Source organism: Gadus morhua, chromosome 9, assembly GCF_902167405.1.
Source record: "Gadus morhua chromosome 9, gadMor3.0, whole genome shotgun sequence".
Lineage (NCBI taxonomy): Eukaryota > Metazoa > Chordata > Actinopteri > Gadiformes > Gadidae > Gadus > Gadus morhua.
In genome coordinates, this window is record NC_044056.1 from 22,649,305 (window position 1) to 22,676,804 (window position 27,500).

General features: G+C 50.1%; 1 protein-coding gene across 3 annotated transcripts in view; it reads right to left on the minus strand.

Annotated features, from left to right (window-relative positions):
* The window catches only part of syt7a (synaptotagmin VIIa), a 67,942-nt gene that overhangs the window by 16,967 nt on the left and 23,475 nt on the right, over positions 1-27,500 (minus strand). The window contains exons 2-4 of one of the 3 annotated variants that reach the window (XM_030366778.1): positions 18,580-18,683; positions 11,071-11,150; positions 9,438-9,578 (exon numbers count right to left, since the gene is read on the minus strand). In XM_030366778.1, the coding sequence (XP_030222638.1) occupies positions 9,438-9,578; positions 11,071-11,150; positions 18,580-18,683 (325 nt within the window). Of the gene's footprint in view, positions 1-2,600; positions 3,009-5,698; positions 5,813-9,437; positions 9,579-11,070; positions 11,151-18,579; positions 18,684-27,500 lie in introns of those variants that run through there. The other 2 variants (XM_030366777.1, XM_030366776.1) reach the window with 2 other exon arrangements.

Here is a 27,500-nt window from a genome sequence, read left to right on the forward strand (position 1 = left end):
CCCCTCCCTCTCTCCCTTTTTTTATGCCTTTCACCATATCTCACACTATACAAAAACTGCTTAAGGATATGGATCGCCCGTCTACTTTACATTTAATATACTGCCTGGCGCATCATAACCACCCCCCCCTCCCCACCCCCGCCACCATCTCACACCCTTCGATAATGTCCAAGTTATACCACTTAAAGGTTAATGGCGTGTTACGGAATAACTAACTGTAAATTAGATTCATTGCTGGTTTCCTCCTCCTCCCAGTGACACTCCACTATGGGTGTTAACACTCCGCCTTATTGGCAAAACGCTTCCAGCGGTGAGCGAAGACTCCGGCAGGAAGATGGATACGGGGGGGCACCTTAACGACGCCCACCCTAAGAGGCTTGACTCCCGGCCAAGACTGCTCGGAGACCAGGAGAGATTCATTTGGTCAGATGGTTTCAGGGCAGGGGAGCGGTGTCTCTGACATCAGCCGGACGGGGAGGAGTGAATCACCTGCCAGGGAAAGACGGCCAGGACTGAAATGAACTGGCCGGAACAATAGGTCATGTCTCCTCCCATGTCACCCTGTCATAAATCATCCCGCGGGTGTTTCTGCTAAAAAGGAGAGGAAGCGCAACAGCAAGGAAGAAGCTCTATAACCTTTAGAGTAATGCCAAAGACACAGTGTCGTGTGTGCTTTATGTGGCTAATGTGTGTTTTGACTTTGCCTTGCGATCATCAAGTCTGCCTGAGATGGAGCAGAACTCAGTAGAAAGGGATTTGGTTTGAAGGGACACGCATGTAATCTGCCCTTCAACATCCCTCATCGTTCAGTGCCCCCTCTGCCTCACACACACACACACACACACACACAGACGTACACCAGCAGGCACACACACACACAAACACACATACCAAACACACACACACACACACACACACACACAGACACACAAACACATAGACTAACACACGCAGGCACACACACACACATACATACAAACACACACACGCACACTGACACATATAGTGTGACATGTGTCCGCACATATGCATCATTGCTCGCCGCCTCTTTTGGGCCTGAAGCAACAATCTATTGCAGAAGCAATGGGGCTGCGGACAGAAGATCAATGCTTCAGGGTTAACTCACATCTACACACGCTGCCTTAACCCTCGTTCTTTTGGTGTACCGTCACGTGGACCACACTCTGACACGTGGACCTAGAGACATGTGGACCTAGGGACCACACTCTGACACATGGACCTAGGGACCTGTAGACTGGGGGACCTGTAGTCCTAGGGACCTGTAGAGCTAGGGACCACACTCTGACACATGGACCTAGGGACCTGTAGACTGGGGGACCTGTAGAACTAGGGACCTGTAGACCTAGGGACCACACTCTGACACATGGACCTAGGGACCTGTAGACTGGGGGACCTGTAAAACTAGGGACCTGTAGACCTAGGGACCACACTCTGACCTGTAAATACAGGAGGATATACAGCAGGACTTGTTCTGACTCCATCTCCTGAATATCAGTAGGACTAGCTGTAGCCTTCTGAAGGAGGCGGGCTGAGAGCCACCTTAGCAGATGTCAACGCTAAGCAGAGCATAAACATCCGACAATTACCACCGAGAAATGCTTTCAAATGGGCGACAATATGCTGCAACTTTGTATTTTCCCAGCAGTATATTACTTCGAAATTAGGGGCGACGGATTTAACGTTAATTAATTTCACAGAGGAAAATTATGTGCGTAGAAATCGTGGAAGTGTCTTAGCTCTCGATGCACACGTCCATATCAGATTCCATTTTAATCAATATTTAAATGGATAATCAAAGATATCCAGTAAATAAACATGGTCAGCGGGAATGAAATGCTATCAACGCAACGTAATCTCCCTGGCATTAGAGCTGGATTGAGGAGAATAACTCTGATGCGATGGTGAGCCATCCTCTTCCCACTCAGGGCTCTGGGCTGACAATCTTCTGCTCCCGTCAGCCTCATTTACATCTTTAATTACTTTATTTTTAAATATGCTTCAAACATAACTTTTGACACCCTCCATCCGCCAAGATGCTCTGCATAATTATGTTGTCACACACTTTACCAAAAGGCTTCACAATACATACACATACACGCACATACACACACACACACAAACACACACACACACACACACACACACACACACACACACAAACACACACACACACACAAACACACACACATTCAAACACACACACACACACACATATTCACACACACCAAAACACACACACACACACACACACACACAAACACACACAAACACACACACACACGTATGAACACACACACTGACATACCCAAACACACACACACACACACACACACACACACACACACACACACACACACACACACACACACACACACACACACACACACACATAAAAACAGTATGAAACGGCGTCCAAGCTCATATCCTTCCCTGGATGTCAGGTGTGATAGAAGACCCAGAACGAGAGGACCACAGAGAGCGTCCAGACACCCACAGGTACTGTACTGAAGCAGAGAAGTAATCCATCCTCAGTCACAGCACATGGGGAAGACAGAGAGGCAGAAAAGGTAAACACTCACAGAAAGGACTTGACATCGAGGCCACGGTTGCGTATTTGGCCCATCATATGATCCCAGCTGCCGGGGTTATCGTAGGGGCGCCCGGGTACGCCTCCGCCCCGACCCCGGGGGCCACCTGACCCGGCCGGGCCACCCCGGGCGCTCCGGCACGCCCCTCGCGCGCCTCCTCCTCCTCCTGCTCCTCCTCCTCCGCCACCTCCCCCTGCCCCGGGAGCCCCCGCCTGGCCAGGGACGGTGTTGAGCTGGCCCAGGCTCTGGGAGGTGGTGGGGGGCTGGCTGAGGCCTAGGACGGGCGGGTGGATGAGGGGCTGCTGGAGGCTCTGCTGGCGGAGCAGTGTGCGGGGCCGGGCCAGGCCGGAGGGAACGTGCTCCAGGGCGGACGCCGACGACAGAGGCTCGTCCCCGAAGCTGGGAGGGCAGAGGAGCAGGTAGGGCAGGGAGCGGGAGGCGGGCCGGCGTCGGCACAGGTTCAGGGGGTGCAGGAGGGGGTCATAGGTCGGGGGCGAGGGGGATGAGGAGGAAGAGGGAGGAGCGGCGATGGCGGAGGGGGGCAGGCGAGGGTCAGGCGAAGCGGAGAGTTGAGGAGTGGGAAGAGGTGTGAGGGTGGAGGAAGACAGAGGAGGGGAGGAGAGGCGGGGTGGGGAGAGGCGGGGTGGGGAGGGGCGGTCAGGACAGACCTCCGAGGAGTTCCAGGCCCCATCAGAACCCAGACACGGAGGAGGAGAATCCAAACAGCAGGCGCATGACCATGAGGGGGATCGGGGTGAGGAAGCAGAGGAGGCGGGGTTTGATGATGAAGCAGCAGAGGAGGAGGAGGAGGAGGGGGAGGAGGAGGGGGGAGGGGCGCAGGGGGGAGGGGAGAGGAGAAGGAGGAGGGAGACAGAGAGAAACGTGAGGCAGCAGCAGTAGCAGCAGTAGCAGAGGTAGCAGTAGACGTCGCACGCCGAGTGGTCGCTGTGCGCGGCGTGCTGGCCGTAGCCCGGCCACGGACCCTCGTACTGCGACCGCTGCAGGCTCCCCGTGTGCGAGTTCACCGGCCGCGCCGTGGTCGACTTGGGCGTGCGCGAGGCGTGGGCGAGGGGTCTGCGTGCGGGTGCAGAGGCGGTGCGTGGCGCCTGCTGACGGAGGTGTAGCTGGCGTGGGACGGCGGCACGGGCCGGGGCGGGGCAGCCGTGGCGAGGCGCGTGGCGTGCGCTGATCTTGGTGCCGGCTGCTCCGAGTCCTGAGGGCTTTCTACTCTGGCGGACGATCCCCATGTTCTGTCTTTACTCCATTGATGCATCTACTTTTATTCTCTCTCTCTCGACTCTCCGTCTTTCTCCTCAAGTCTGTTTTGCTCTTTTAAATACACGCTCAGGTCTGAGGCGTCCCACATGTGTGTATCTCCCCTCCCTTCCTCTCTCTTTCTGCCTCTGCCTCTCTCTCCCCTTCTGTCACTATCTCTCTCCCTGTCCCTCATCGTCTAATTTCCCACTCCTCCTCTCCATAAAGACTCTTTAATTGACCCATTATCCTTCTCTAATGCCTTCTATCTCTCATTTTCCTTGGAATTAACAAGACCTGAGAAAGGCTGTTCTCTGACAATATGAGACATTTTCTCTCTCTCGTGCAAATCAATGTCATTGTCGATCTTCCTATGCAATATATTGAACAAGTCTCTCTGTATATTCCCTCCATCTCACAGAGATCTGTGCAAGGCCTAATTAGGTCATGAGAGAAAGACAGTAACATCAGTTAGGTGCGTCTGCACCTAACTGCATTGCTTCATCCAATAGGTTCTGTGTTTACCTAGATTTCATTCTGTGTACTTTGGCGTCATACAAAGCATAAAAAAGTGATAACAATGCAGCAATGCAGAAATAAAAATGGACAGTTGGTGATAAGGTTGTGGGGAATGGAGAAGAATAGAATTGCAGCAGGATTTACAAGGTGGAAGAAGAACCACAGCGATGAAGGGAGAAATGGCAAAGATAAGGAAGACGCAAAGGGTGAGAGTGGGAGAGAGAAAGAGAGAGAGCGCGAAAGAGAGAGCGAGAGAAAGAGCATGAGAGAGAGAGAGAGAGAGAGAGCGAGAGAGAGAGAGAACGCAAGAGAGAGAGCACAAGAGAGAGAGAGAGAGTGCGAGAGAGCGCGAGAGAGTGAGAGAGAGACCGCGAGAGAGAGAGAGAGAAAATGGGGTGCGAGACACAAACACAAGAGACACCGACACTTATAGCAGCCTGAAAATAGAATCCAATTATAGACAGGGGAAGGAGAAAAATGAGCAGAGGAGAGGACGACAGAGGTAGCGATGGTAGTGAACGTGTTGCGCTGGGAAAAATCACAGCCAGAAGGCGCTAAAACAAGGTGCAAATAAAAAAAAAAAACGAGAACAAAAACTGAAAATGAGACTCCTTTATAGATCGCCGAACAGACGTCTTCGTCATTCACCGTACTTCAAAGATGGAGGCAAAGAGAGCCCATCCAGACCGGAACAGCTATAGCTAGCGCTAGCTCGGCTACCGCAAACTGGTCTAATTAAGAGCGGGGGGGACGTCGTTCCTGACAGACGGACTGCCAGTGTGTGCTGCAGGGTGTGTGTGAAAGACGCGGCGGCATGACGGCGGCCGGTGTCACACGGAGCCACGGAGCAGTGGCAGCAGGACGCAGTGTCCCCCGAGTGTGTGAGCAGAGTGCTAATATTCGATAATTGCCTATTGATCACATGTTGATTGCGAAGGACTTCAGACTCGGACTCACTGACTCTGTACTGTCTGACTCCGGCACACAATACAACCTGGAACAAGATAGCCTCCCCCTGATTTCCCACGTGTGAAGATTAAAGTCTCTTATCGATGCCTGCAATAGCACGGACGGCAATTGACATCACCACCGTTGCAGCCCATCGACATTAACATGAGGAAAAATAATTCACATTCTCACCAGAAATCACTTTGTCTCCAATATAAACGATAGGTCTTGTTAATATCTTGTAGGGTTATTGCTTTATCCCTTTATCCTTACAACATCAAAGACATCAGAATGCTGCACAATATCTTAAAAAAGAAGTGAGAAGCCGAAACGCCAGCTCTTCTCTTCCCGTCTCCGTCTGCACTCACCTGTCGGGCCGCAGGCCGCCGGACTGCACGTGGCTCTGGACTGTCTGCCATCGGCCGGCCCTCGCCGCCCCCGCCATCAGGCTCTTCGCACTGTCGTTACCACAAGCCCCCCCCCCATCCTCCCCCAGTCCCCCCGGGGCCCCCTTCTGACCCCCAGAAACAGCCCCACTACAGGGCAGGAGAGAGAGAGAAGGCCATGACCACACGTACGAAGGGATGCACAAGGGGAGAAGGGCGGGTAGGCAGAGGGGGAGAGAGATAAGTCGAAAAGAGAGAGAGCGAGGGAGAGAGAGGATGGGACACACAAATACATAGAAGTCAAGATTAAACAACCACATGACTGAGTGGAACAGTAGCATTGGGGCACAGTGTGCACAGGGAGGGCTATCTTCCCAGGCCCAGGGACAGGCAGGTGGGGGTGGGGGAGGGTCAGGAGTCCATTGAGGAGCAGCAGGCGGAGGAGGAGGAGGAGGAGGAGGATGACTAAGAGGCAGGAAGGGTGGATGAAGGCGAGGAGGTGGAGGAGGGCGAGGAAGGAGAGTACATCACAGGGAGCCTGTGGGACGTTACTAAAGTAGCCGCCATGTTTGGCAGGAGGAGGAGCAGCAGCAGGAGCAGCAGGAGGAGCAGCAGGAGCAGCAGGGGTCAGAGGGAACACGAGTGGGAGCACTTTGTTTCCCTGTCTGCTATCAGTAGGGCCCTCTGTTTCTCAGAGCAGACACAGGATACACCCAGACAGACATCTTGATCAAACATCCCCCCAGCTCTTAAAAGTGGCCTTCAATAATGATATGCTGTGCAGCTGCTATGAAGCTATGATAAAGATACTGAAAGACATATTATGTATGACAATGGACAGCACTACCAAACCGTATCATATTGTAATATGCACTTCAAAGAGTTGGGTCAAAGTTATGATCTGCGGCGCACAGGGCTGCTAATGCTATCTGTGATCTCCTAAAACCTATCTTAAGATGTGCTGGGGGATACAGACGACATCAGCAATGACAAAATGATGATGGAATCTAAAGCACGTTAGTGCCCTCTGGTGACATGACCACGTGCCATTACTATGCAGTCTGCAGAGTGCTCCAGCACAGGGGGGGGAAATACCAGATACCATTTGTATATAAAGGCAATTGTAATGAGATCAGAAGCAGCGTGGGGGCTTGCCTGTGCCATTCCACGTGTGTGTGAAGGTTGCCGCCCTGTCAAATATAAGCCAGGCCGATAGACCTGTCTGAGCACGTACACACCAATCAATCACCAAGAGGGCGTCCCAGTCTGAGACGTGGGCCTCATTACCCAGCCAACCACAAAGGTGGCTGTCCTTAGCCTGCAGCTTAGCATGCAGAAGCAAGCTGGCCGTGCTCAATGTTAGGATATGGTCTAATTTGATGGATTGACAACCCGTGTGTCATGTAGCAGAAGTACACTGCTAAATAGGGAGATTTCTACCCATTTTCAGTGCCAGTGAAAACCACTGGCAATGAAAATGGGAAGAAATCTCCTTGGGATTGTAAAAAATGTGAGTTTGACTTCAACTGAGTTTAAATGAATTTCTGATGAATGAGGTGAAAAACCTCCCCCAATCTCTACGATTGGTGGTTCAGTATTGGTGCCGACATCACAGATTGACTGACACCAATATTAAACATTAAAGTGACCACTGAACTGCAAAAGCAAATAATAAGTATGAAGATTGATGCAACATATTTAACCTGCTTGGCAAATTTGGCCCAGTGTCCATCCCCAGATTGAAAGCTGCTGGTCTCAGGGGGATCAGAAGGGAGGGCCGTCTCCTGGTCGCATGTGGCTGACCTTAGGAGCACATTTATGCAGTGCAAGGACATCAACCATCAATTAATTTGGATCAACTAGTGTATGCCTTTATCTGCCATCCATTCCCTTATTTACCATTTACACAGTCATAACATTACACAAGCCATAATATGTTAAAACTGTTTTTAAACACATCTTCACATTCTAGTATGGCTTTATGCAGCATCAATGGACACCTTGGGGGTTTCTCATTTCTTGATCAAATTACTTTTTAAGAGCGTAAGCCCAAGGCCTGATGAACTCAGCCCTCATATTCTCCCTGAGTCCTCTGACCGTAATCTATCTTTCCTTTGCTCTCATAAATCTACGGCTGCCATTCCTCCTGGCAATTCCACGTCACACCCCACCCCTGAGCGGCTTAGCCAGTACAACATGGCGAGGCATCAGGCTGCTTACTGGACACCCTGTGTGTGTTGCCCCCCACTGTGTGAAAAACAACCACAAGACTCACTTAAATGCATGCAAAACCTCTCAGTTTCGGGGTCTTATTATGTCCTCACAACCTCGTACCATTCACATGTAAGATCAAAATCAAAATCACATTCATAAAATAAGGGTTAGATTCCTCCTGCTTTGTATGTGCCTTAGGTGCAGTGCTAGAAGGTGGCTGGGTCAGGGGAAGGTTGGGGGAGAGCCACACAACATGGTGAACCACATGGTGAACACCAGCCGCACCAGACCACAAACCTGCTGCAACGGTCAACCCTCCACAAACAAAACGACCACAAGACCACCACTGCAGCACTCGGGACGGGGCACCGAAAAGCAGGTCGTTTACAGAGATGCAGGTGGGGGTTAATGCTCAGTCATGTTATCAGGTGGGCTAAGAGGGTTGTCCGTCTCCATGGTAACGCCCCATGGGAGAGAGAGGTGACAGGTTAGAGGTAAAGGGGTTAGCGTGTCTGGCAGGGCTGCAGTGAATGGGGGGGCCACGGACGCACCTTTTATAGGTTCATTCCGGTCTACAGGGACTGCGAGCGTAGTGTTTAAAGCCAGCGGGTTCCAGCTAACTGCTGTAACGGCTTCATCTTCACCCTCACATGTTTGTGCAGATTTTGAGCAATCAGGAGTTACGATTATGGGTCCCCAGTAGATATGCCCGGTTTCATTAGTTTCTGCCTTCTTGGTGGTGGAATAGTGGTTAAACAAAAACAAGGACATTAAAATATCTCATTGCAAATAGTCTGTGATCAAATAATAGAAGGGATTTCTGCCCCCCAGCATCGACTATTTCTGAGGAAACCATAACATTAAGGAATGGGGGCGGACAATAAGTAAGGTTTGCAGGCACATTATCTTAATGTTTGAGGGTATGCATAATTATTTGCTGAGGATGCTTGCAGGCTTCAATCATATGGAAGGCTGAAAAGACAGAAGTGAGAGGAGAGGAGGAGAGAAGAGAGACAGACAGAGGAAAGGAAAAGAAAAGAAGAGAGGAGAGAGGAGGGAAGATAAGGGAGAACAGGTGAGGAGAAGATAAGGAATAGAGGCGAGGAGAAGAGAGGAGAGGCGAGGACAGGAGAGAGGAGAAGAGAGGAGAGGCGAGGACAGGAGAGATGAGAAGAGAGGGGAGGAGATTTAAGGGGAGAAGAGGGGAGGGAGGAGAAGAGAGGGGAGGGGAGCGATTAGAAAAGAGGAGGGGAAAGGTAAGGGGAGGTAAGGGGAGAGGTAAGGGGGTAGGAGGGGAGGGGAGAGGAGGGGAGAGGTAAGGGGAGGGGAGGGGAGAGGTAAGGAGACAGTAGGGAGAGAATAGTGGGGATGAGAGGATAGGGGAGATGAGAGAAGAGGGTATTAATGCATGTGGTGTCCCTGCCTCACGACAGCCCTGCCAGACGGGGGATGGGGAGGGGGGGGATGGGGGGGGGGAGTCTCTTACCAGTCTTTGACCAAGACTCACTTGAGCGTGAGGCGAGGGTCTCCGTATGGGGCATAGGGAGAAATGTTTAGTACGAACTCCTTGGGCGGATAGGAGCTCCACCTCTGCTGCTCTGTGCTGCTGTCATTGTTATTCCAAAAGTCTCTGTCTAGGTCGCTGTGGCCAGAGAGAGAGACAGGTCAGAGCAACACAACCATGGACCGCCAGCCGCGGCAGCAGACACACTTTCTTCTCCTCCTCCTGCAGGGAGGGGCGGGGCGGGGCCCGGGTCCGGCCTGTGGGGTCCTCCCGGGGCATCGTCACAAGGACTTGGTAGTAAACGACAAGAAAAAATAGAGCCACATCCATGTCTTACATCATGCTTACACTCACGGTACAGAGGGATGTTGGGGAGAGGAGGGGAACATTGAGTGGGGGGGGGGGGGGGGGGGTCACTGAAGCTGAAAACACATTGTGCTGACGCGTGTTGAGACACATTAAGAAGGGCGGGGGGGAGAGAAAGAGGTTATTCAGATGCAGAAGGAGAAAATAAAGTTAGAGCTTAATAGAGACAAGCGCATTCGTATTTCCCGGTTGAGACGTTCAGTGTTTCGTTGCGAGAGGCGGCTCCTTCCTCCACGTACGGGGAAAGCACGGGAGCATGTAAGGAATAAGGCAGAGAGGTAAATCCCAGGAGCAGTCGGAATAGATGAGGGAGAATGTGAGAGTAATCACTGATGCCGTTAGAAGTCACACAGTGGTCATACACAGAGAGTTAAGGCAGAGAGAGACAGAGCAGGAGGGAGACAAGCAATGCACTCAGAGGAGAGAAGGAGTCGAAGCTGGGATGACAAGCAGAGAGTGCACAGACGTCGCTCCCGGAGCCAGGGAGGAAGAAAACACAAAAGTCACCAAGGGAGCAATAAGATGAAAACAAATACGATTTCCCGAGCACCAGAATCCACTGTTCTGGTGTAATTTCCCTTATTTTTTTCTTCACACAGAACGATCGCTACGACATGCGTACAAACACCCCAACATGAAATGTGACGATTCCGGCGGGGAGAGGCGTTCTTGGTCAGGTTAATGCGGACATTCATAAGAGATTATACAATGCTGACATTTTCTCTCATTGACCTACACAGACTCTGCTCAGTCACAGCAGGTCAATACTGAACTCCACATAGTTTCCGGTCCTTATAAGAAAAGCTTAACGAAATCATTCTGAATATTTATCCTGGAATAGAGCTGGAATCATCTGCCAGGAATTCCAGATGCATATACCTCCTTTGCTGCTGTCCTGCGTTGACCCTAAGTGAGCGCTCTAGCCCTGGGACACAGACGTAGGCTTTTAGGGACACTTCCTATCTCCTTCAGCGGGCAACAATAGAGCTGGGGCCCACATCAGAACCGTGACCTCCCATTGGCCAAACCTTCATGTACAGTGTGGCCGATAAGGCAATCCCAGTCCAATCTACGAGGTCTGATTAATTCATCGATTCATTCCTGTTCTGCTCTACCTGTTTCGTCCAGAGATCTCACTCAATTAAAATCAAGGGAAGGACTAATTAGGGGTTTCCCTTTGTGCGCTGAACACTAAGGGGCCTTAAGTGGGGACAGGACGGAGCTGAATGTCACCGGACCACTGTAGTCCAGCCCGTTGCCAAGCACCTACTTGATGGCTTTCTTCTCCCCGCGCCCACGGGCCGAGTCTGGAGTGTCGGCGGTCTCCACTCCAGGTTTATTCCTCTTCCCCTTGAGAGAAAAGGCAAGGAGGGGAGAGAAGCACAAAGGTTACCTCAGATCTGTTAGCTTTGAAGCGCTGCGTCTAACTGTGTGCATTTCAAGTGTAACCCCCCCCCATCTCGACCCCCCCCCTTCCCCCCCGTGTATTATCTCGGCTGCTGCACGCCATCATTCCTTTAGCTGATGGTTTTCTGATTATGCTCATCAGACTCAGAAGCGATTCTGCGGTGAAGAGACCTTCCTGACTGATTATTATTTTACCCACCCTGCCATTTAGACGGCAATTGCTGCTTTCGAGGAAGAACGGTGTGTGTGACTCGTGTGCAACGCCCGAACCTGCGGTTCCACAGGCAGAGCGCCATCCGCCGTAACCATGGAAATAATGGCAATTCGGAGGCTTCAAAAGGGCGAGGTCCTCTCGGTGTGTTCTACTGGAAAGGCTCATTACTGGTAAAGGTGTTTTCACACGTGTCACAGAGCGGTTAATCTCTATTGATGCTTCGCCACAGAGACGGGCGTGAGGAGAGCAGCGCGGGACCCCATGTCTCCCCCCCCCCACCCCCTCCACCCCCCGCACACCGTGCCCTAAAAGTGATGCTCTGATACACATCCAGGATGGGAGGAGACTCTCGGTGCCAGAAAATAGATGGGAGTAAAACACACCGAGCCGTTCCCCCGGCTCCGCTTGTCCAATTGAATCTTTTCTTGGCTAAGGGGTTACTTCCTGCCGTGGCCTCACTGGCTGCACAGGGAGCAGGGAGAGAGAGAGTCTGAGGCTCATGGCCCGAGGCAGGGAGACGGACTATTACAACAGGCCGGACATGAACTCATCATCCTCCCTGCTCTCCCGTCCTGAGAACTAGCCGCTCCGCAGAAGAATACGCCTCTGGTGCGAGATTGGCCAGTCTCAACTGAAAAGTGCACTGGAAGACCAGCCAGCTAGAGGGACTTAGTCCTTCCCTTAGCAGCTCCTGATGGAAGACTCTGTCCGTCCCAGAGAGGGAGGACGCTCTAGATTAAAGATTTGGGGGGTGTAACCAGTTTCAAGAAAACAGATTGCTTCCTCTATGGTGAGGCCTCGTGTGCCATCCCAACTCATTACACTCAAACACACAGAGAGGCCATCAGTAAATATGGGGGCTGCTGCAGACAGGAAAAAACATCTCAAGTGTACATAGGAGTTGTCACAGCCAATTGGGCTCATGTAAATAATGATGCAAAGCCCGTTCATGAATGAAGCCGCGTGAGTGTATGGAGATCCAAATCCAGGCAGCGTTAGCCCGGCGGTTTGAGTTAGCGCCACCGTGGCATCCATACGAGGTAGACTCGATTTGGTTTTATCTCCGCTCCTCTTAGGCAGGCCCCTTACGCTGTGGGTTAGAACAGGCGGTTCACTAAGTAATGTTGAGTACAGCGCGGCAGAGAAAAACAAGGATGAAAAGATCTTTCTGAAAAGAGGTGCAAAAAGACACAAAGCTGTTCTTCCATTGTGTGACCTCAACACATTATTCATAAATGGATTATTATGAACTCAACATCTAGATCCATTTTGTTTTGAATCAATAAGGGAGGAAGGAAATAAATTGACATGCTACAGAGTGTGAAGTGTGAACAGGGCTTCATCCAAAATGGACGAATGCTGAAATACTAAAGTGAATGTTTGCTCACCACAAATCTTGGTCAGTTTTAACGTGGTCTAAGTGCAGCAGCATCTCACCCATGACTTGTCAAATGCGCTAAGGCAGTACAGCGTGAAACATTAGCTCTGTCATCTAAGTTAAAGAGACGTTTCTCCAAAGTGACTTAATTCAAATCATGTCACTCCACTACTTCAAGTGTCATCGTTTGCCGTTATAACATTTTATTCAGGGCAGCAAAATGAAAATGACTTCTTAAACATTTACCCCATTTGCCACCACACACTGAGTCCACACAATGATATCAGTCATGGGCTAAGCACCCGAACCATGTAGCGCGGTTTGGAGCACCGCTATTTCTGGTGACGGCAAAACAGGTACAATTTCTGGAAGGCAAAAACAAGCCATCAGGGGAAATTCATGAATCATTTCACACGTCCGTAACCATGTTGGTAAGGTGGGAGCAGAGCGAGAATGAGTGAGAGTCCAGCAGAGTTAAAGGAGACAGAGCTGGAAATAGAAAATAGAGAATGCAACAAAAAAACAAAAGAGAGAGAGAGAGGGGAGAGGGGGGGGCCAGGGAGGAGATGAAAAAGCAGAGGGAGAATGGAGGAACAGCAGGTGAGACAAAGGAATTGGAACGGAGGGGACAGGTGTGAAGGGAGAAAAGAGAAAAGAAGAGAGGAGTGACTGACAGCAAGTCCCAGAGGGAAGGGGGATGGCTTGTGGAAACCAGAGAGGATGCAAACACCCTGGGCACTGTGACTTTTCAAACACACACACACACACACACACACACACACACACACACACACACACACACACACACACACACACACACACACACACACACACACACACACACATTCATGCGCACACATGCACGGAAACACGCTCAGGATTTCATCCATTTTGATTGGTATCCCTGGTGTCATTCACTACAGTAGTAAATGACACATTTTTCACTATGTAAGATCAGCGATAAAAAAAAGACATATTCTCCAAGGTCAGGGAAAAGCACACAAAATGACATCACATATCGGAAATAATAACGCTTTAACTCAGCTGATTCCATTTAAATCAGTCGTCTCCGCATAAGATGAGTAACAGCTTCGGTAGCCAATAATCCCTGGCTCACAAAACCCCCAACCATTACCCAAACATATATGATGACGAGCCAATTATGATTCAACCCCATGTTGCCCGCGCTCTGTACTAGAGAAGATGAGGACAATAAGGGCCGAGCAGCACTGGGGAAGGCAGGGCTGTCCGTCTGGCTGTGTAACGCAGAGACAAAGGGGACAGAGTGCAACCACCACTCTCTCCACCGGGGCACTGGCAGACTCGGGGCTTCAAACCCAGCTGTGTTTGTTGTCTCTGGAATTAGCAGTCAGCCGAGGGTATCCGTACGCACTCGATATTACCCGGTTCACACTGTAATTAGCTCAAAGAGCGCGCCGTTCAAACCGTCGTCCAACTAGTAAATCATCGACTGATCATTTAGATTAACCTCCCTTTTTCCTATCCGTCAAAACAATGCCTTTACCTGTTACCCACTTCGCCATGCAGCTAATGGCTGCCACTTAATCTTACGGGGACAATAAATCCACACAAAGCCGTAGAATGAGCCCCCATATGATTTATATCTGACTCTACCGGTGAGGGTGCAGAGTGTCTTTGTCCACTCTAATGCATTACCGTTATATCACACAGATGAACGCAGAGAGCGCATTTTATTCCTCTCTCCATAATACCATAATTACTTTAACCTCTGTGTATTCCCGTCCGCTTTACTGCCGTGGTCATTAGCCTCTTCCTCTTCATCACTATGATGAGCTGCTACCTCCTAAACTGAGACGAGGGGCTGGCGGTGGCTGTGGGCCGATGGAGGGTTCCTCATGTGTGAACTCCAACCTACAGGGCACTATCAACAGCCGTGTGAGGCATCACAGTGCACCGGGCTCAGAGCAGTGCTCAGGGTTGGAATGGCAGCAGCCTACCGCTGTTCGGACAGATGTTATCCACACCTCACCCACGCTGGCGTGGAAACAGCCCTGTTCCACACCCGTGCCTCATGACGTTCCTCCACGCCCTGCACAACATGGCAACCAGGCAACAAAATCACACCTACGGAAATCTCACGTAAGAAACATGGGTAACATGTATGCCCATTATATTGCTATAACATTATAAAGCCATCGCTACGTCGACGGCTATATGTTTCACGGAAAAGGACTACTGTGTGAAGAAACTAGGAAGATAAATATCTTAAATATGTCAAACTGAATAAAGAATTCAGTGTTATAGATGGGACAAAAAAAACTAACATCAATAAGAAGGGGAATGGAACCATCAAACAATTGGGTAAAACAACAACATTATAAAAGCTGCCGTGCGTCGACGAGGAGGACCTGTCAGCCACTGACCCAGTGCTGCCTGGCACGCAGTGTGTTTACTGCACTTTGCGCTACGCCCATCTCCCCGCCCGCGAGGTCTGGAGCCCCGCCCGCGGCGGAGGAAGGGCGGTGGCCATAAATAATACTTCCAGAGGGATAACACGCGGGGCAGCAGGAGGGGGAGGGCACTTTGTGATTACACATGAAAACTTTTAAAATAAAACAGAACGCCTCTCTCCAAACGTCCATGAATCATGACAGAAAGCGGGCATCACAGGCCCACCAGCCAATGAGACACGTGTGTCCCGGGGTGAGGCTGTCCTCATGAAGGAGGACAGGCCTCCAACAGTGTGTCATCAGATCTAAGTTTAAACATTCATGTGTTGGGGACGTGAGTCTGAGTGCTGGTGCGTTCTGTGGTGCACGCCTGATCTGCATATATGAATATGTATGATATATAGTATGCAATGTGTAATCTGGTCATTTGGCTGGAAGATGAAAGTGTTCATGTTAATGCAGATTTAAACTGCATCTACTTTCAAATTATGGTGTCATGGGAACATGGTGCAATGTAAAATGGATAATAATAAATATCAAAGGGCCAGGATTACACAGAGGAGAGATATGGAGGAATTATACTACAGTATAATATACTATATACTAAAATATAGTACATAATATATATAAAATATAGTACATAATATTAATAAAAAACTTTCTACTATATTTCTAAATCTTACTGGTTACTGGTAATTATTTCTAAGCATTTAGGATTCATCATGTTTATCATAAATATTGATGGTGTTTGACCTCATGCAAGTGACTAGTGTGCTGGGCGGGGAGCCACACTACATTACCTAACCTAACCCCTAGGGGCCGCCGGCGGTACTGCAGGGGGTCACACCGCACCACCTAACCCTAGGGGCTGCCGGAAGTACTGCAGGAGCCACACCACACTGCCTAAACCTGGGGGTCACAAGTTGAACTGCAGCGGGCGACACCGCACCACCAAACCCCTAGGGGCCACAGCCAGTACTGTAGGGGCCACACCTCACCACCTAACCCCTAGGGGCCACAGGCAGTACTGTAGGGGTCACACCGCACAACCTAACCCCTAGGGGCCACAGGCAGTACTGTAGGGGCCACACCGCACCACCTAACCCCTAGGGGCCACAGGCAGTACTGTAGGGGCCACACCGCATCACCTAACCCCTAGGGGCCACAGGCAGTACTGCAGGGGCCACACCGCACCACCTTACCCCTAGGGGCCACAGGCAGTACTGTAGGGGCCACACCGCACCACCTAACCCCTAGGGGCCACAGGCAGTACTGTAGGGGCCACACCGCACCACCTCACCCCTAGGGGCCACAGGCAGTACTGTAGGGGCCACACCGCACCACCTCACCCCTAGGGGCCACAGGCAGTACTGCGGGGAACGGTGCTGGACCCTGGAAAGGGTCCAGCGGGGTCCAGCGTAACTTCTGGTGTTCCGGCTGCACCAACAGTTTTAGGACTTGCCGTCCAGTCTAGGTCCTATTCGACTGTTTTCCATACCAGTGGGCTGGATGTAAAAGTGGTACTGGAGGTGGTGGAGCTCTGTATGTTATTCAGAGACGTGGTTGGGTAACACAGAGCCCTGGTGGTGCATGGCTGCTGTATGGAAATAGAAATGTAGTCATGTCCAGATTAAGGATGAATCCTTAAAGGTCCAGTGTGTGGAATATAGTAGCGACTAGCAGCTAGAACCCTGAGACATTGTTTAACCTCATCCTGTGATTGATAGTGATTTAACAGACATATATTTACAGGAAAATCTTTCACGTTAAGATAAATCATACAAAATATTGACACACAACGTCATCAAAATCGAAATAGCCTACCTCATTTGGAATGGAATGACAGGATGCTTTATGGGAGTTCTGTATAACATCATTTGTCATGTATTTTAATAACATAATTAGTGTTTTCATGAGGTTTAATAAAGGTTGTCTACCAAATGGTGGTATATATTTAAAATTAATGAATTGCTGATAACATTGACAAAAAAGATGGTTTGAAAATGCTTAACATTAAATAACACCACCTAACCTATGATAAACAATAATTAACAAATGTATCTCTGTTACAAATGTATAATTATTTTTACAGAATGTGAAGTCCAAACAATATAATTTCATATACCGATATAATCATTACAATATCATAATAATAATAATAATAATAATAGTTAAACTAAATATGACCCATTATGCTCTTAGTAGCAGCAGTTGTTTTGAAGATAAATTAAGTAAGATAATTACCCCTATTTTCAACGTTTATACTCATGCAGTATTAGTTCGCCACTCAAGGAATAAATGATTCAATGTGTTTGATAGCGAGACCCCCACCACATTATAAATGTAAATTGTCCTACTAAAAAAACACAACATAGTAACCAGGAATTAAGTCATTAAGAAAGCCTTTACAGCAATTCATCTTGCTGCTGGTAAGCCCAAAAATCTATTAGCACTAACATAATGTAAAGCTAGAAGACTCATTGGAGCAAAGTGTCACTTGGTCATACAGCTCTATCTTCCTAATGAATGGCAGCCTCCCCCCCAATCAATCACATTTCATACCCCATAATCAGTATGGACATGCCCTCCATCAGAGGTCAGAGCAGGGACTCTGCTGCCAGGGACCCTGCCCGTGATGCTGCCGGACTCTTTCTCTCCCTGCACTGCATCAATATACAACAATGTGTTGATAATGCTTTGATTGCCATTGAATGTGTGGTTGAATTGTGGAATTAAAATGTTCGGGCTAGAGAATAGCAGTTAGAAAGTTATGTTACAAAGTTCATTGTTGTACCAACATTTAACGAGCAACAGAGTTGTCCTGTTGCGTTGCTCCACTGGCATTTAATTTAGGTATTACAGTTTCTCCTCAAGCATATGCAACAAAGGTAAGACTTACCTTTCAATTACAATACCAGTAGGAAAGCACTGTCAACCTGGCGTGTCATAATACTAACAAAAACATTGGAAATGCTAAAGTGACAATATGTTTCGCATGCTGGTTTCCAAAGCATCTACTAACGTAAATTTAGGATATGATTCGGATATTGGAAAGCCAAATAATTTCCAAATATCTACTTGTTCTGAGGCAACAAATTCAATATCTGATCGATGTGAATCAGATAATTCGGCATTTACTTTCCTCTTGTGTCTTCTTGTTTGCAGTGAAAGATTGGAGTAACGCAGGGAGTGTGTGTGATTGTGTGCGCGTGTGTGTGTGTTGTGTGTGTGTGTGTGTGTGTGTGTGTGTGTGTGTGTGTGTGTGTGTGTGTGTGTGTGTGTGTGTGTGTGTGTGTGTGTGTGTGTGTGTGTGGTGTGTTGTGTGTGTGTGTGTGTGTGTAAGCTTACCATCTTGCGCTGACACCAGCCACAGACGCCACAAAGAGCCACCAGCCAAACAGCGCACACCGTAACCGCTAGAGAGACCAGGAACACACTGAGGGTCACTGAGCCTACACAAACACCAACACACACAGAGGCACACACACACACACACACACAAACACGCACACACACACACACACACGCACGCACGCACAGACACAATCAATCCATCCATGCCAGAGAGACAGACAGGGAGAAAAGGATAAAGAGAGTAAAGTCAGTTTGTCTATTTTTCACAACAATGTGCACAATCCCCACAGGAATCTGATGGCGGCCTGTGCCGCGGTGCAATGACTGATTGAAAAAAACGCAATAAATCATGCTGTCAAGGGGAGAAGCCAAAGAAAAGAATGGTGCTTTCACATGTAATTGAATAGCTGGAGCAGGGCTGCCATCTTAACACCATCATAAGCAGCGGAGAAACCCGGTGGCCCCACCGGTCCCCTCCCTGAAGCCGCATTTCAATACGTCTCAGTGCAGGCGGCGGGCGGGTGGCAGGCGGGCATCCCTCAGCCACGCACACATCACTGTCACCGTGTCACAGCTATTAACTGACAGGAGGACGGGGGAGGGGTGAAAGGGGGAGGAGAGGAGGAGGACAGGGGAGAGGGAGGACAGGGGGGAGAGAGGAGAGAGGGGAGGACGGGGAGGAAGGGGGAGAGAGGGAGAGAGGGGAGGACGGGGAGGAAGGGGGGGAGGGAGGACAGGGGGGGGAGAGAGGGAGAGAGGGGGAGGACGGGGAGGAAGGGGGAGAGGGAGGACAGGGGGGAGAGAGAGAGAGAGAGCTGGTGATTAATTTGTGTTACTGCATCCCCAGCCGGATGGACGTACCTCCACAGGGGCGTAGAATGGAATATCACCCTGTGTGTGTGTGTGTATGTATGGTGTGTGTGTGTGTATGGTGTGTGTGTGTGTGTGTGTGTGTGTGTGTATTTTGTATGTGTTGTGTGTGTTTGTCTGTTTTAGTGTCTTTGTGTGTGTGTGTGTCTGTGTATGTTTGTTTGTGTTGTGTGTGTGTGTCTGTGTGTGTGTGTGTGTGTGTGCGGTGTGAGTATTTAGTGTGTGCGGTGTGTGTGTGTCGTGCGCGTCTTCTTATGGGTCTTTGTGTGTCTGTTTGTTGTGTGGTGTGTGTATGTGTGGTGTGTGTTTGTGTGTGGTGTGTGTGTGTGTGTCTTTATGTGTCCTGTGTGTATGTGTCTGTTTGTGTGTGTCTATGTGTTTGTACAGTGTGTGTGTGTGTGTGTGTGTGTGTGTGTGTGTTGTGTGTGTACGCTGTCTTTGTGTCTGGTGTCTTTGTGTGTATTTGTGTGTGTTTTGTGTGTTTTGTCTGTGTATGTGTCTTTGTGTGTGGTGTGTGTGTGTGTGTGTCTGTGTATGTGTGGTCTGGGTGCGTGTGTGTGTAGTGTGTGTGTGTGTGTGTGTGTGTTGTGTGTGTGTGTGTGCTGTATTTGTAGTGTGTGTCTTGTGTGTGTGTTTCTGTGTCTTAGTGTGTCTATGTGTGTCTTTGTGTGTCTGTTTGTTTGTGTGTGTGTGTGTGTGTGTGTGTGTGTTGTCTGTGTGTGTGTGTGTGTGTGTGAGTCTTAGGTGTGTGCGTGTGTGTGTGGTGCTGTGGTGCGCGTCTTATGTGTCTTTGTGTGTCTGTTGTTGTGTTTGTGTGTGTGTGTTGTGTATGTGGTGTGTGGTGTGTGTATGTGTGTGTGTGTGTGTGTGTGTGTGGTGTGTGTGTGTGTGTGTGTGTGTCTTTATGTGTCTATGTGTGTGTGTGTCTGTTTGTGTGTGTCTATGTGTTTGTATGTGTGTGTGTGTGTGTGTACGTGTGTCTGTGTCTTTGTGTGTTTGTGTGTGTATGTGTGTGTGTGTGTGTGTTTCTTGTGTGTGTGTGTGTGTGTGTGTGTGTGTGTGTGTGTGTGTGTGTGTGTGTGGTGTGTGTGTGTGTGTGTGTGTGTGTGTGTGTGTGTGTGTTTGTGTGTGCGTGTGCGTGTGTGTATGTGTGTGTGTGTCTGTGTGCATGCCTGCGAGCCCCCAGCTGTGTGCCTGTATCAGTGGTGTCCATGCTGTGCCTGATATTCACAACAGGCGGTTCCTCCATGCTGAACACACCGGGGGTGTATTTTACATTGTACTTCATTCAAACAAGTCAATGGCCTGTGGAGGACAGAGGACAAAGACGCAGCCCACCGCCTCAATGAGCTTCAACCATTCTCACTCATTCCTCAAGACGCTCGTGAATCCCTCCTTCAGACTCCCCTCCCTCCCTGCCTCTACCCCATTCCCGCTCCCCACGCTCATAGAGAGGAGCATCACAACGCAGTTCCATACAGGGGAATGATAAACATTGACAGACACTCTGTCCGGTCTTTCATTAGCTGGGCTGGTGTTTAAGCCGCCCCCTCGCTCTCTCTTCCTCTGCCTATCACAGCTGCACTCTTCATCCCGCCCCCCCCCCCCCCTCCAAGGCAGCGCTCCATTCTCAACTCCAAGATGGCCACTTCCTTCCTGATTAGAGTATCTTGAAAAAAAATAAAAGGTGGCGTGGTGATGGGCTTTTAACCGTGAAGCTCAGTGAACCAACGTGGCTGTTTCATCCATCTGTCCTCCAGGACTGGATCAATAGATAAATTGGGGCTCAGTGATCGGTTTGACCCTCCATGGGGCCGGGCGGAGGTCTCCAGACCGCCTGTAAACTGTTCAGGATCACGGCCCATTGGCCACTCGGCTGCACATCAGAGAGCTGACGACCGGGCAGTTTCATCGCCTGGGCTAACCCCTTAAATGCAAGGGAAGAACTAACTTATTCGCTGTGCGACGCGCTGATAGATGTCCTGCATTCCACGCTGGGCTGGAGGAAGTCTAAGTCAGAACAGAGGCAGCTGCAGAGAACTGCGAGCTCGTGGGTTTTGGGGATTTGGTGATCACTGTTGTCGGCGTATAGCGGTGAGGCCGGCTATGAAGGTCGCGTGGTGTGTGGTGCTGCGTCAGACGCAGCTGCTGCTGCTGCTGCCCGCCTCAGGTACACTGAGAACCTAACGGCAGCGCTTAGAGAGGGCCTTACACGGCACAGTGCTGCAGGGAGTAATGAGCCGCGGGCCCGCACCCTCCCACCGCAGCACACCTACACTCCGTCTCTCCGAAGGTAATGCTCGAGCATGTGTAAAAATATGCAGTACAAAGGAAAGGTCGGTGCCTAATGGAGGGCTTATGTTGATAGAAAACAGGTGACAATGTTAATAAATGGACCCATTGCTTAACATTGAAACGCCCGCACCAGACTACACACACACTGTGCCATCTTAGTGGCAAGGTTCCTCTGTATCACCATGCTATATTTAGATTACAAAAAACCCAATTACACCCCCCCCCCCCCCACCCCCCCCACCCCCACCCCCCCGGCCCTTATGTCCCTACAAGTTCAAGCCACACGTAAATACTGCAGCTCCATGTAAAAAATAATGCTGTGGCAATTGCGTGATGACACAAGTTAGTAGCAGCGCTCCATTAGGAGGAGAGTACCAAAGCGCTGGCTGGATCGGCCCTGCTCATTAAAAACGACAAGTGGGCCGAACGGTCCGCCAATCCTTTTGATCAGCGGCCTTTAGAAGTGGAAGCACACTCAAACTTGAAAGAGAGAGCCTCTCCTCTGGCATTCTGCGGCTACGTCTTTCAAACGTCGAGGAAAGAAGTACACAAACGGCAGCAGCGCGCGAGGAGCGGAGCGGGGAGGCGGAGGCAGAAGGGTGGCGTGTAGTTACGCTCTCTCACAAAAAACAACAAGAGCCAGCCAGGCAGGGAGGAGAGCCGCATCCTGGAGGGGCCGCTTTGAGGACTCGGAGGCGTTGCTGAGAGCGGGCGCAATCACGTAAGCGAAAGACCGAGAACACCTTTTAGCTGTGTTCCCCACCGAGGGAGCCGTGCTGTGTGCTGACTGCGGCTCGCGTGCGCAGGGCAGGAGCGTGCAGGAAGGTAGCGGGTCCCCGGGGGGGAGACAGCTCACTAATTGGACATGGCGGAGCAGCAGCAGGGCCGTACAATACCTGCTGTACCACACGGCGTCTCTGGGCGCAGGCTCGGGCTGCGCCGGGCGCAGCCATCCCGGGGTTCTGGGTGCAAAGCTGTTGCCAGAACCTAATCACCCATGTTCTCGTCATCCTCTCTGTAATTAAGCCTTTGTGTATTGGTCTTCTTGATTCTAATAGTCGACTTTTACACTAATCTTTTGCTTTCCCAGTCAACCGTCCCTAATACGAGGCGGACGAGCCCCTGTGCGTGAGATGCATCTCACTGTTGGTAGTAGGAGTAGAGAGCTTTGAGAGCAGGGAGACGCAGGAGCTACGTCACAAGGGGACGACGGTGTAGGTGTGCAGGGAGAGCTCTAACAGCTTGCTTCCAGGGAAATCGTGCAATCACGAAATCCCATTATGGTGGGAGCTGGGAAAAAAAAATTTTTAGCCCAGCAAAGAAACCGGATCTCATAAATAATGGAGAAAAGCAGCAATTTATTGCGCAGGAAGAAAGTTTGCAGACACAAAAAACTTGTCAGGACATCTTTAACGGAGATGGTAAAAGAAAAGAGGGAAGCCGAGACAATCGGCTTCAGTCATTAGTAAGAGGAGACGATTAGCTCATGAGGGTCTGATCTCCAGCCAGGCTCTCTCTCATCACCATGACTCAACGGCAGCATCCTGGTTCAACGACCGGCATTCATTAGTTACAACGGACGGCACCAGCCAGCGATGCGCGGCGGGTTTAACACAGGTGGACTACAACAGCAAAGCAGAAAACATTAAAAACCTGGAGAGGTTGAAAACACCTGTGGAGAGACAGACAAGAGCGGCTCTTGAATCCCCTGTAGGGAGATGGAGAGCTTATGACGTCCCCACCCTCTCTCTCTCTCTCTCTCCTCTCTCCTCTCTCTCTCTCTCTCTCTCTCTCTCTCTCTCTCTCTATCTCTCTCTCTCTCTCTCATCTCTCTCTCTCTCTCTCTCTCTCTCTCTCTCTCTCTCTCTCTCTCCTCTCTCTGTGCTGTGCTACTGTTATGCCGTCAGAGAGGAGAAATGCTGGCAAGAAGAGAGATGGAGAGGGAGAGGGAGAGCGAGAGGGAGAGCGAGAAGACTGCCACCCACTAACTGTCTGCTCTCAGACGGACACTGCGGAGGGCCTTGTGTGCGAGCCATCAGATCTGTTTCAGCGCCATGCCAGGCGGGACTAGCGCTGAACACAGCAACACATCATGTGACACACGCCAGGTGCCACCTGTAACAGCTCCATCCCCCCCATCAGCACCTCTGACTCAAGCAAATCTGGAATCTCAGCGTGTACACAAGCCGCGTCCATGCTAGTCTATAGCATGAGGAACTAAATATCACTGTGAAAACATGAGACATTTACAAGCGAAACATGAGGCGGGCCGAGCGGAGTGGACAGACAGTATTAGGGATCCTTCTGCAACATGTAACCGCAATGCTTCTGCTTTTGTGACTTTGGGCAACTGCTAGAATATATTATGAATCATTGACCTTGCAACTCCACAGCTGCATCTTTCCTTGGGCTAAAGTGTCGAAATGGGATTGTTTAAATGTCAAGTGTAAAACCCCAAACTAGAGCTGGACTCGCCTTTTAGAGAGACACTAATGCTTATACTTTCTGTCAGCAGCGGTCCTCTTTTGAAATCTTCTGATCCAGCTTGCGTTGCCGTTATAAATAACGCCTTTTAGCGTCTCTGAATGAGTCATAAATACAATGATTTAGTAACAGCTATTCGTCTGATGTGTGTGATGGGGACTTGTATGCGTGCTCTTGAGCTATTTGCAATATCTACATGCCCGGGCCGGTTCCCTCCCTCGGCACTGCAGTAGAAAAAGTGAATTAACCGGGCGAGATTGAAATGGATGACTTTCATATGAGCGCCACAGGAGGAACTCACGCCGCGCACCAAGGGCATTCTCCTCTCTCTCTCACTCGGCAATCTAACAGGCAGACCATTTCTGCTATTTGTAAGTGTCTCTGCTTCCCATAAAAAAACATTTTAACAATGGATTACAATCATATACAGTATCAGCAGATGATTCGAACACACAGCTTTAAAATAGGCGGACGGTTCACAGCGATGCGACTGACATGTACACTATTAGCACGTGACTCCTGCCCCTAATCACGGCGCCATGTCGCTGTCATTAGGGACGACCGGATGAAGCGCCACACACAGGACGACTTCAACACCGAGATAAGAACAGAATGGGATGCTATCGATCAGGGAGATCTCGGGGCGTCTGTTAAGTGGTATGTTCCCGTGAACATTGGCACACTGTGTTTCCTGGCCCCCGCACGCAGCCCTCCTCTGCTCGGATCTGTTGCGTGTTGTCTGGTGTCATCAGCAAGTCCCCATCGCTTCTCCTGTCTCACACTGAGAATAATGGCTGCTACGCAAGAAAGCAGAGGAAGCCGCCTCTCGGGGCTTATGTAGCGGGCACGTGAGAACTTTTACATATGATGGCTTCTTGCAGCTCTGCAGAGACAACGAAGCCGTTGCTCACCGCTTGTGGCCCGAGGTCACCTTGACTTTATTGACTGCTGTCCGCATGGTGACGGTTGATAGAGTGAAGGGAAGAAAGCCTCTTTGTGATGAGAAAACTGCTGGCGGACATCAGCCTTGAGGCCCAGATTTGAATTTTTTATGTGCCTTTTTTTATATCAGAAAATGCTTCAGAGAGATGTATTCTGGTTGGCTCGCCTCTCCAACTTATTCCTATCGGAATTCAAACTACTGGAGTCTCCAAAGGTCACCATTCTTCAGTCCGTCATGTTCTTCCTAAAGGCAGCTATAGAGGTCCATAAACACCGAAACCTCTCGTTTAAGCATAACGCATAATGATCCTTCTGAAATGTAGCGCAGTGCACGCCCCGGCCCAACCTTGGGTACGAGGAGCACCTGTACATGCACTGCATGCTCACACAAATGTTCTTCTTGACACAGATCAAGAAAAAATGACACGTATGTGTTGGATCACATACGCCTTGAAGATCAGAAGATGTAGGGGGAGGAGAAGGAGGAGGAGTGGAAGAGGAACTGCAGAGGAGGAGGAGGAGGAGGAGGAGGAGGAGAGGAGGAGGAGGAGATAGGGAAGAGAGGAACTTCAGAGGAGGAGGAGAGCAGAGAGCAGGAGGAGGAGATGCAGAAGTGGAGGAGGAGGTGGATGAGGAGGAGGGGAAGGAGGAAGAGAAGAGAGGAACTGCAGAGGAGGCGAAGGAGGAGGAGAATAAGAGAGGAACTGCAGAGGAGTAGGAGCAGGAGTAGGTGATGCAGGAAATGGGGAGCGAAGGAAACGGCAACTGTAATGCTATTGAGGATCAATTTGTAATGCTTCTGCATATGCATAGAGGCCTACCATCCCCATCTGCCCATCATCACATCAGCGCTGTTGACATCCACCAGACTGAGATCTCTCGGAAGCGCACCACGTATTACGTTGGCAGCATCATAAATTCCAATCCAAGTCACAGTCTATCGGAGTTGCCTAAGGAAATGTGGTGGACCGGTGTTTGAGTGTGCACGGGCACGTGAGTCTGCATGTGCACGTGAGTGTGCACGTGCATGTGAGTGTGCACGTCCCAATGCCACTTCTGGTCTCTCTATGCTTGGCACTATTCTGATTAACAATATATGTTTAATAATATCCAGGAATAAAAGCTGATAAAAACTATCCATTTGCTCCCCCTCCAAAATTAAACTTTTATTGAGGATGTAATTAAAGTATTGGCAGGATGGAGCAGGTTTAATTGGACAGCCGCCTAAATGACAGTGATAAATAGTTCAACGGTATACTAATCCCCTCGGTGAGAGCATACACAAATCTCATCAGGTAGATTGCTCCACAGCAGGCCAATCTTCACATCTTAACACAATTATTCCCAACCTACTTCCCTGAAACATAACTAGACGTTCATGTTAATCCGAGCGAGGCAGAGCAGCGCGAGGAGACGTCCAGGAGAGCCGACTCCACCTGTCAGATCTGAACTGATTTAGATTCATGACCACCTGAAGGCCCTGAATCTGCCTACTTCATCCAATTAAAGAGTCCTTGTAAAATGAGTTTATTACCTGTCTGGACAGGCCAGTGGGACTCCAGGGGCAGTTAACCCTGCCCCTTGCTTAGGGAGGCAGTAAAGGCTGGGCCAGAGTCCAGCTAAACCAAGTCTATCTTTACACTCCCTAAAAAGACAAGAACATACGATGAACGTCTGGCCTCCGGTCTGCTATGGGTGGTCTCTGTGGCGTTATCTCATTCCATTTAGCTGAAAATGTGCATATGTTTCAATCTTCCTCTCTACATTAGTGTGTGTTTTGTGTGTGTGTGTGTGTGTGTGTGTGTGTGTGTGTGTGTGTGTGTGTGTGTGTGTGTGTGGTGTGTGTGTGTGTGTGTGTGTGTGTGCGTGCGTGCGGGCGGGCGGGCGGCGGCGTGCGTGCGTGCGTGCGTGCGTGTATGTTTTTGTGTGTATGTGTGTGTGTGTGGGGGTATCTGTGTGTGTGTGTGTGTATGTGTGTGAGTGTGCACTCCCTGGAGCTGAGCCTGGTATTGACTAGCTCGTAACTTCCCAATGTCGCTGCTGTGGTGACTGATCACTCTGCCCTGACTATAATCACAACCTCCCCACCGCCCGCGTGTATGGACGTGGGGGGGGGGGGGGGGGGGGGGGGGGGGGGGGGGGGGTGGGGGGGGGGGGGCCAATGGAAGGCCCACACCACTGAGTGGAGGGGGGGGGGGGGGTGGAAGGCATAGCGGGCGGAAGAGAAGGGTTTCTTTGTGGCGGAAAAAGAAATTATAGTTGTTGCCTTCGTGTTTCCGGCTGTACAATTGTGTTCAATCTGTGATTTCCATGGACACGGGAGA